The sequence below is a fragment of the Bos taurus genome, chromosome 12 (assembly GCF_002263795.3).
Source record: "Bos taurus isolate L1 Dominette 01449 registration number 42190680 breed Hereford chromosome 12, ARS-UCD2.0, whole genome shotgun sequence".
NCBI classification, from domain to species: domain Eukaryota; kingdom Metazoa; phylum Chordata; class Mammalia; order Artiodactyla; family Bovidae; genus Bos; species Bos taurus.
In genome coordinates this window covers 15,469,515-15,479,845 of record NC_037339.1, presented here as the reverse complement: position 1 = coordinate 15,479,845, position 10,331 = coordinate 15,469,515, and the positions used below count along the sequence as shown (strand labels likewise).

Here is a 10,331-nt window from a genome sequence, read left to right as displayed (position 1 = left end):
GAAGCAGAAGCTCCAGTACTTTGGCCACCTGATGGGAAGAACTGACTCCTTTGAAAAGACCCTGATTCTGGGAAAGATTGAAGGCAGGAGGATAAGGGGAAAGTGAGCTTTCCCATAAAAACAAAAGCTCCACTTTCCTTAACTTGAGATACTTGGTTATCTTTAGCTAACACTAATCTTTTGATATTCCCACTACCTGGTCTTTGTTGCAAGAACTCCTACCTATCCTGTGTCCTGCTTATTTAACTTACATGCAGAATACATCACGTGAAATGCCAGGAGGATGAGATGGTTCAATGGCATCACCGACTTGATGGACATGAGTTTGAGCAAACTCCAGGAGTTGGTGATGGACAGGGAAGCCTGGCGTGCTGCAGGCCATGGGGTTGCAAAGAATCGGACACAACTGAGCGACTGAACTGAACTGATCCTGGCTTCTCCCTTACTTCTTTGGAGCAGACTGTCAGAGCTATATGAGAGGTTGTGTCCCAGGCTTAAGTTCTCACTTTAGTTTGCCAAGTAAAACCTAATTCTTAAATTTCAGGTTCTGCATTTTTTTTTGTCAATACCCTTGATTTTTTTTTTAATAAGAGAGAATAAACTCTTATGTGCTTAAGCCAAGTAGTCAATCCCTAGCTAAAAAATGAGGACCCTGTGAGCTGCTTTTTTCATGTGAGTACTTGTGTAAAGAGATCAAAAGACATTGTCTTTGAAATATCTTTAATTGCAAGAGATGCCAAACTATAAAATTTGGGACAATCTTAGATTTGTTAGAAATCACTGCTGTAAGGAATGAAATGTAATAAGAACATTCAAATGATGCCTAAGTAAAAGCCAATTAGCTGGAATAAAAGTCAGATCCTCACAGTTTTGTCAGTGGCTTGTAAGTGGTGCCTAATCTTCTCAAAACTATTGGTATCATTGGTGTTCTAAGCAGATATTTTCAAAGTACAACACAGATTTTGTAGACCATAAGATGGAGTTTAGAAAATATGAAATTTAAATCAGCATCAATTTTTCAGTGCTCAGCCTTCTTCACAGTCCGACTCTCACATCCATACATGACCACCTACCAAATAAGAATTGATGCTTTTGAACTGTGGTGTTGGAGAAGACTCTTGAGAGTCCCTTGGACTGCAAGGAGATCCAACCAGTCCATTCTAAAGGAGATCAGCCCTGGGATTTCTTTGGAGGCAATGATGCTAAAGCTGAAACTCCAGTACTTTGGCCACCTCATGAGAAGAGTTGACTCACTGGAAAAGACTCTGATGCTGGGAGGGATTGGGGGCAGGAGGAGAAGGGGACGACAGAGGATGAGATGGCTGGATGGCATCATTGACTCGATGGACACTGAGTTTGAGTGAACTCCGGGAGTTGGTGTTGGACAGGGAGGCCTGGCGTGCTGCAATTCATGGGGTCCCAAAGAGTCAGACATGACTGAGCGACTGACCTGACCTGAACTGAACCAAATATGAAAGTGAAAGTGAAGTCACTCAGTCGTGTCCGACTCTTTGTGACCCCACAGACAGACTATAGTTTACCAAGCTCCTCCGTTCATGGGATTTTCCAAGCAAGAATACTGGCGTGGGTTGCCATTTCCTTCTCCAGGGGATCTTCCTGAACCAGGGTCTCCCGCATTGTAGGCAGACGCTTTACCATCTGAGCCACGAGGGAAGTCCAAATATGACCAAATATGACCCTGAGATTGAAATCTTTTATGGACACAAGTTGAATTCTTTCAGGAATCCACTATGACTGTTGTGAGTTAATAGAAGAATGTCTTTAGCACAGTATGTGTGCTCAGTCACTCAGTAGGGTTAGACTCTGCGACCCTGAAGACTGCCAGGGATTTTTCTATCCATGGGATTTTTCCAGCAAAAATTCTGGAGTTGGTTGCCATTTCCTGCTCCAGGGGATCTTCCCAACTCAGGAATCTAACCCGTGTCTCCTGCATTGGCAGGCAGATTCTTGATAGAGTCACCTAGGAATCCTTTTAGTACAGTATACATCCACTAAATCCTCCAGATATTTCCAAATAAAATAGGGTTAATGGAATAGTTTCAGGAGTATTTTGAAAAGTAATAAAATTGGAAAGAATTATGCACCCAAGTTCAACCAATATTTACTGATAACCTATTGAGGATGCTAGTCATTTTTCATTATCTTATTTAACTTCCCCGAACTCTTTTAACTCATAGAAATTGCATTCTATGCTCAGACTTAGGGAGTCTGACTTTCCCAAAGCCACAGGACAAGTACCAGATAAACCCAAGATTTCAGGCTAGGGTGCTTTGATTCTAATCTCTTCAGTTCTCTTTTTCACTGTGGCTGTCTTACAAAACTTGAGGGGGGACGTTTTTAATTGGACATAAAACCAGAAAAGGAGTAGAGGGAAAAATGTTTGACAGTACTGTATGAGTGATGGGAATGGTTCTGAATAACTTGAAAAGTTAAAGTTGAGGAAAATAATTAACTTGTGCTATGCCTGGGATAATAATGTTCCATTCACACATCTCAGAAATAATCAAGAGGTTTCAGCGATCCTTAGTGGACCATTTATCAGAAGACGTCCATTTGTTTTCAAATCCCCTTCATTCCAGTTTTAGCTTTTTTTCAGGTATCTGCAGGGTCCCCTGAGGGTGTCCAGTACAGCCCCAGACCCCTTCTTCCAGGGAGGATCCCTTTTCCCGGCTCCTTTTGACTCCTCCATCACTGACTTGTGCCCTACCTACTCTTTTGCAACAGTTGCCCTCCCTTATTCTGTGGAATGCTTTATTGGTGCATATGGGGAAGTTTGTTATTACAACTGTCTGATTTTTTATTTACCAGAATGAAGTTTTCTGTGAGGATTGAACTGGATTTAACTTGTTCACAATTGGGACCTCTGTGCTAGGGACACAGCAGAGCACAAATATATTTGTGGAATGGAAGAATCTCTCCGGTTTCATACTCATTTGCCTTTAAACCAAAGATGTCACTAAACCGGTTTTTTTTTTTTTTTTTTTTAGTACCGAGTAACTGAGTCTAAAGTCCAAATAAAATTTGGGCAGGTGGAAAGCTCCTTCTTTATATGTTTACCTTCTAGCTCCTGGGTTATTATCTCAACTACACTTTATTTTTATTTTTTAAATTAATTTATTTCAACTACACTTTAATGTGACAACACATCCTTTTTTTCAAAGGCCTTAATTCTAGACTAAGCGCAAAACAGAAACAGGAAGATTCTTTAGCTGCCTTAGGAACCACAAGCTTTCAAACACGCGACCAAACTGAGAGATAGGAAAGCTGTGCAAACTTCCTTGACAGTTTCCTTCCTTCTCAAGCCCCCTTGCAGACTCTACGCCCCCCACGATCATTCCCAGGGGGCTGGCAGGCCGAAGTGGGTCCCACAGACCGGACCTGGCTCCGCCCCACAAAGGAATCCGGAAACTCGAAGTGGGGCAGCCCTGGGACAAGCGCTGAAAAGTTCTGTAAGGTCCTCGGAGATCACAGGGGCTGGTCACAAGCCAAGTCCTCAGCCCTCATCGTCAAGGGAACCCTCCGTAAACGCAAAGTCCTTCACAGCAGCTGACGATGTCAGTTCCCAGAAACAGCCGGAGCTTGCGCGGCACTAGGCCTGGGGCGGAAACTTGAGATTTCATCTAAGCCCCACCCGGGCCTGGCACCTACCAGGGCCAACCCTGAGGCGCCGCCTCCACCACTCAGGGCCGGGGAGCGCCTTCCTCTTCCCTCCTCCCGTGCGCTCCTCACCTACCATTCCTCTCCCTTGCGCCATCAGGCATTTTCCCTCCGCCCCACCCCCTCCTCTGCCTTCCCCTTTCCCAGGACCGCCCGGCGAGCCCGGGGGGAACGCGTGGCCTTGTACCCCGGGGCCAAGTCCCCGGATGCGCCCCTCCCCTCCCCCCACAGCGAGCGCTGCGGCCCCGCCCCTCGCGCAGCTCTGCGTGATGCGTCACCGCTCGCGGCGCTTCCGGAGGCGCCGCGCGCGATGACGTAGGGGGACGTGCCCTCTATATGAGGTCGGGGAGCGGCAGAGTCGGCCTTTTCCGCCCGCTCCCCCCTCCCCCCGAGCGCCGCTCTGGCCGCACTGCGCTCGCCCTGAGCTCCGGGCTCCTGCTAAGCCAGCGCCGCTGTCGCCTCCCTCCAGTCGCCATCATGATCATCTACCGGGACCTCATTAGCCGTGAGTCGGGACTGCACTGCCCCTCACACGGCGCGCAGGGCACGCGGCGGCATATGGGTGGAGGCGGGAGGTCGGGCGCCGCTGCCGCCGCCGCCGCTGTCGTGGGTCTGAGGGGCGCTCCTTGGGGGCGCGCGCCGGGGCCCGGGGCGCCCGGGGAGGGGCGGCGCGGCGCGGGAAATGGCGCCAGCTCGGGCCGCGGGCGCCTCGTGACGGGCGGGTCTGTGTTCCCGAGCAGATGACGAGATGTTCTCCGACATCTACAAGATCCGGGAGGTCGCGGACGGGCTGTGTCTGGAGGTGGAGGGGAAGGTGAGTCGGCCGGGCCGGGGCCGGGGCCGGGGCCGTGGCTGCGGCGCAGGGGGGAGGCGAGGCCGGGCGGGCTCGGGTTTCCGCCGCTCCCCCGCCCGAGGTTGTGCAATCCTCCCCGTTGCCTCCTGGCGGAGGAGACTCTCTTTCCGGGCTCGGGTTTTTCTAGAAAACTGGAGGCGGAGCTGAGCCTGGAAATAGGTCCGCCACTTCGACGCCCATCCTCCCAGGCGGTCCGGGACAGACAGGTTATCTCCGGTTTGGGCGACCCAAGCGTTTTAGCGTCTGCACGGTTTTTCTTTGCTCAGCAACCCGACAGCCCATGCAAAATTTGCACTGTGTTGTAAATGACCCTTTTTTCGTTTGGGCCAACGAAGAGTTGTTGAACTGAGATGTTTCAGGAAAACGAAGGGCATAGATTTCCCCCCCGCCCCGTAGTGTTCATGGTTTTCAACGAGAACTAAGTGTTGAGGGATGACTGATGAAAGAGCTGCCAGCGTAGATTTTTCGATGCGTTTATGGTAAGATCGAGGATATGTTAGCGACTAAACTTTTTCTTAATGCAGATGGTCAGTAGGACAGAGGGTAACATCGATGACTCGCTCATTGGTGGAAATGCCTCCGCTGAAGGCCCCGAGGGCGAAGGTACCGAAAGCACAGTAATCACTGGTGTCGATATTGTCATGAACCATCACTTGCAGGAAACCAGCTTCACAAAAGAAGCCTACAAGAAGTACATCAAAGATTACATGAAGTCGTAAGTGATACTGACACACCCAATTGATGTATGAAAATCCTGTAGAATTTAGGGGTTGACTTGCTTTGAGATTTTTAACAGCAGGCGTGCTTGTCAAAGGCTTTTTTCTATTGATGAGCTCAGAAGGGGGGCTGCTTTTCTATAAATATGAGGATACTGGAGGGTGCAGTGTGGTTTTACTTTTTTTAGAATAGTCCTTTGGTACAGAATAAGCTGAGGTGAAATTCAAAGTTAGGAAGTCTTAAAACATCCCTCCTATGAGTGAGTGTAATCCCCGTGATATTTTGCTGGTTTCAGTTTGGAATTTTTACTGAATGGAAACTTCACTCAGAACTGATTAATATGTCAATATGTTTTAGAATCAAAGGGAAACTTGAAGAACAGAGACCAGAAAGAGTAAAACCTTTTATGACAGGGGCTGCAGAACAAATCAAGCACATCCTTGCTAATTTCAAAAACTATCAGGTAAATAACTTTAAAATATTTGGATCAAAGGATTGTATAATTTTAACTGAGCAAAACATGAGTTACTTGATGAGCCTCTGATGTAATTAAGTTGGAGTTATTTTTCTGTGTTCTGAGCAGTTTAAATACTGGACAGATTTTACTTCAGCAGTCTGGGCTGTAGGGAGTTGCCTTCTCTGCTCCTAAGCAAGCATGTTTCCAGATCTTGTCTTCTGCTTCCAAAATCTTATTCGACTCAACATTTCCCAGTTGTTTGGAATTACTTGTGTACTCTGAAGTAGTCTTCTGGTTTTCTTTTTGCAACACCAGTATGTCTTGTTGCCACTGAAGCCCTTTCTGATCTGAGCTTGTCCTATTGAGAAGCTCCAGTGACTTTGTTTTACTGACACAACCTGGCTCTTTGGATTTTCCAGTTTCACACATCCTCTGGCCATACGATAACTTCTCATGTGATGTGCTCTTCTCATTGGGGGCCTTGTGTTCTCTGTGCTTGACTATGTAAACAGCCTTGTTTGTAGGGTTTAGACTGAGATGTGTGGGGTTAGGTTTCCAGGGAGCTCAGTGTCCCTGGATTGCTCTGAACTCTTAACATTTGATTATTAGTACTTTGCATGACCCGAAGTTTGATTAGTGAGCATTTTCTTCCTCATTAGAACTCATTAGTTGCTGACTAAATAGTGCCTCGATTAGATATTGGTGTTCTGAATCCTTTCATTTTTTTGTGTGTTTTGATACAATGCAGTCCTGTATAATCTAACTCTGGGTATTTGTTTGCTTCCTAAGTTCTTTATTGGTGAAAACATGAATCCAGATGGCATGGTTGCTCTGCTGGACTACCGTGAGGATGGTGTAACCCCATATATGATTTTCTTTAAGGATGGTTTAGAGATGGAAAAATGTGTAAGTATAAAGAAGTGTGTTGAAATCAGTCATGTAAAAATGGAGGTATTACAACCTTTTAGCAAATAAACCACTTAATGATAATTGGGGGCTGGTTGGGAAGGCCATGATGTTACTAGCTTTTAGTAAATACAATTTTAGAGCAGGCTGCTGACCCGATGGCCAGTTGCTTTAGTAAAATTAAATGAATATCTGCTGCGCAAGGAACTGCTAAAGGAGAAATGAAGACACTCACTTATCTTGGCTTTCAGTAGCTTCCATGTAAATTAGGAGTAAAATAAATTTAAGGCTATGCTAGGGAATTCCCTGGTGGTCCAGTGGTTAGGACTCTGGGCTGCTACTGCCAAGGGCTGGGGTTTAGTCCCAGGTTGGGAAACTGAAATCCACAAGCTGCTTGGTGCAAAAACAATCTACCCTAAACAGGATCAGGGGCAGCAGTGACCAGAAATGTCAAAGGACAGTACAGATGTTTTGCCAAAGGGATTATTCAAAGAATGTGTGAGGTTTCTGTTGGAATAGGGTGGGTGGGCCTTCTCAGAACGACTTCTCTGATTTGTAAGGATGGTTCTGCATCCACTGATAGACCTTGAACAATCTGCAGTTGTTCCTTTGGTTTGCACTAGGATGCAAAAGCAACATCCCCGCGCTTTCTGTCTGTCCGTGTGTGTGGCAGCTCGGATTGAATAGGGGAGTACATCTGAAGCCTAGAAACTGAGATACTTTCATGCCAGAAAGGTGTGTTAATGGCCTCTTCCCTTGTTTTCCTAGTAACAAAGTTGGCAGTTACTTTGGATCAATCACCTGTCGTCATAACTGGCTGGCTACTGCTTTTCATCCACACAACACCAGGACTTAGACAGATGGGACTGATGTCATCTCGAGCTCTTCATTTGTTTTGAACGTTGATTTATTTGGAGCGGAGGCATTGTTTTTGAGAAAACGTGTCATGTAGGTTGTCTAAAAATAAAACGCATTTAAACTCATTGGAAAGAATGCCTCTTAGTTTAATATGTCATATCTAAATCCATCCTTGTAGCCTTCCTGGAGCAGCTAGAGTCTGGTTGTAGCCTACCACTAGAAAGCACCTTCAGATAACGTCTACAGTGAAACCACTTCCGGGACTTGGACTATACAAGAGTCAGAAGTAACTGAGTTTGGAGTAAAGGGAAAGACCATGCTCATGACAGTGCCAGCCAGCATTTGAAGTGGATTGCTCACACGTTTCATCACCTACAAATGGAAGTGGTTATCTGGAAGAGTTTACAAAAGAATAAAGAGAGACTAACACAGTTGGAAGCCAAGTACTGTCTGAGCTTATTTTAGAGCTGAGTTCTAGAGAAACCTAGACGTCTGGAATATTTTGTCAAACTCCTTGGAACAGGGTTGACAGACTGGCTCGCCCACCACCTGTTTTGTGGCTAAGGTGGTGCTTATATTTTTTAAGTGGTTCACAATAGCTTATGGGACATGAAAAAAATAAAGTTTGTGTCCAGTTTTACTAGGACACTACCATGCCCTGTATTGGGTGGTATTGGCTGGTTCTGACATTGCTAGAAAATATTAGTGACAGATCTAAAGGCCGCCTGCAAGCCTTGAGGTACCCACATGGCCCTTTATAGGAAAGATTTATGGGCCATTGTTTTAAAAGATGAAATTATAAATGGACTGTGGAGTAGGTGGTGGGCAGAGAGAAAAGCAAATGCTCTGTTTTATCTGTAAAAAGGTGTGGGCATCAGAATATGAAAACGCATCTATTTGACAGACCTGAAGCAGTTACTGTCTGCTAAGGTTTACACTACAGATGCAAGAAAAACATCCTCGCGCTTTCTGCCTGTCTGATTGTGGCAGCCCAGATTGAATGGGGGAACACAGGGCCAAACTTGGAACCCTACAAGCAAGGGACACAAGGAGTCCATGGGATGGTGCAGGGCCTCAGGTTGGTAGTGCCCCCTGGTGGCAGTCCAAATGATTGTTTGGAAACCGCAGTCATGCTGAAGGCAGTTTTAGACATTCTATTGTAAATAGTGTAGACAACATGCCAGTGATACAGGAGACCACTCACCTCTGAAACTAGTGGGAGAATGTTCAGGCAGGGGTCAGTGCTATGAAGGTGACAAGACAGTGGGAGAAGTAGCATAAGCTGTGACCTGATAGCGTGAGCTTGCATGCAGAAGGCTGAAAGGAATAGCAATACAGAGACTAGGAGTGAAGAGAGGCCAAGTAGTTGCCTGTGAAAGTGAAGTCGCTCAATTGTGTCTGACTCTTCGAGACCCCACGGACTGCAGCCTACCAGGCTCCTCTGCCCATGGGATTTTCCAGGCACGAGTACTGGAGTGGGTTGCTATTAGTAGCTCAGTTGTGTCCAACTCTGCGACCCCGTGGACTGTAGCCCACCAGGCTCCTCTGTCCATGGGGCTTTCCAGGCAAGAATACTGGAGTTGCCTAAGAAGGCTTATTTTGGATCGTTTTCTAGTTAGTGTCATCTGGGTCAAGATAACTGCGAGGCTAACAGGTGGTAGCTACTTCCTGTACACATCAGAAGGCATGTGTTTTGTGTCACTGTCTAGTAAGAGGAAGCTGAAAAGGAAGGAGATTATGTGGGTATCTGGGAGCAAAGCATGCCAGGCAAAAGAGTAGTAAATTGAAGTAGAGTGTGGTTGACAGGTTCAGGGGACAAGGTGGCCGGGATGCTGGGCCCAAGATAGCAGGAGGACCTGAGCTAGAGAAGGAAGTGCACAGGAAAAGAAACCAAATCACACCGAAGCCCCAAGAGGGCTTTGTGTGGCAGGGTGATGTGATCTGATCTAAAGGGTCATTTTGGGTGCTGGGTGGCCAGGTAAAAGCAAAGAGAACAGTGATGAACAATATGAGAGAGTGGCTTAGTCTAAGGTGGTAGTTGGACAGGTGATTCGAAGTTAGAGAAGAGGATTTGCTAAGGTGTTGAATGAGGTGAAAGATACAAGGGGGATGGCAAGTGTCTTGTCCTGATCATCTGGAAGAAAGGAGTTAACACAGGGAAGACCGTACAGGAAATCAAGGGTTCAGTTTTGAACAGGCTAGACTGGGACGCTGACTCAGGTGAATCAGAAAGAGAGCTGGAGAATTTGTCCAGAGATACAGGTTTCCCATGCTCTGAAGTAGGGCCTTCCTATGAAACCTTTCTTAGAGCAGAAATGGTATAAAGCAAAGCAGTAAACTCAGGGCAGCTGCATCTTGTTAATGGATGCATAGAATAAATTGAGATAAGCACAGATGCTCATATATCAGCGCTATGGCAGCTTGATACAGAGATGCTGAGTGTAGTTGTGGGGTGCATGCTGTCTCTTGAGGGCTCACTGCAAAAGAAATGCTGAATGCTGTTTTCAGTTGTAACCTATTTTTTCTATAGAAGAAATTTTCTCTGGATTTTGTTCGATTTGTGGAATCAGGTACTAGTGTAGCTATGTCTTTTCTAAAAGCAAAGTTGTCTAGAAGGATGTCTGCTGGGACAAATGCATGATATTTGAAGCTAAAACACGGAGTGAGGTCACCTAGATGGGATGGACTCAGCCCTCCAACGTGGAGACTGGTCAACATGAAAAACCTACAAAGTGATTATGAGGGAACTGCCTTTGATGTAGGAAAACCAAGGGAGAGGCCGCCTGGAGGCCCAGTGGACACCCATTTTGGGAAGGAGCAAGTCCACAGGGTTGCCTGTTGTAAATGAGTCAAGTAAGGTGA

General features: G+C 46.4%; 1 protein-coding gene and 2 non-coding genes across 3 annotated transcripts; all 3 read left to right on the top strand.

The window, feature by feature from the left end:
- The first annotated feature begins 4,054 nt into the window (after positions 1 to 4,054).
- Positions 4,055 to 7,598, top strand: TPT1 (tumor protein, translationally-controlled 1). Its single transcript, NM_001014388.1, is given in 6 exon segments — positions 4,055 to 4,183; positions 4,419 to 4,492; positions 5,056 to 5,246; positions 5,606 to 5,711; positions 6,495 to 6,611; positions 7,380 to 7,598. Coding segments are annotated over 6 exon segments (519 nt in total). The 5' UTR covers positions 4,055 to 4,155; the 3' UTR covers positions 7,383 to 7,598.
- LOC112449172 (small nucleolar RNA SNORA31) lies at positions 7,179 to 7,310 on the top strand. Its single transcript, XR_003037658.1, has one exon. It is a non-coding gene; the product is annotated as a small nucleolar RNA SNORA31 (small nucleolar RNA).
- A 759-nt stretch (positions 7,599 to 8,357) lies between the features above and the next one.
- LOC112449173 (small nucleolar RNA SNORA31) lies at positions 8,358 to 8,485 on the top strand. Its single transcript, XR_003037659.1, has one exon. It is a non-coding gene; the product is annotated as a small nucleolar RNA SNORA31 (small nucleolar RNA).
- Positions 8,486 to 10,331: the final 1,846 nt, after the last annotated feature.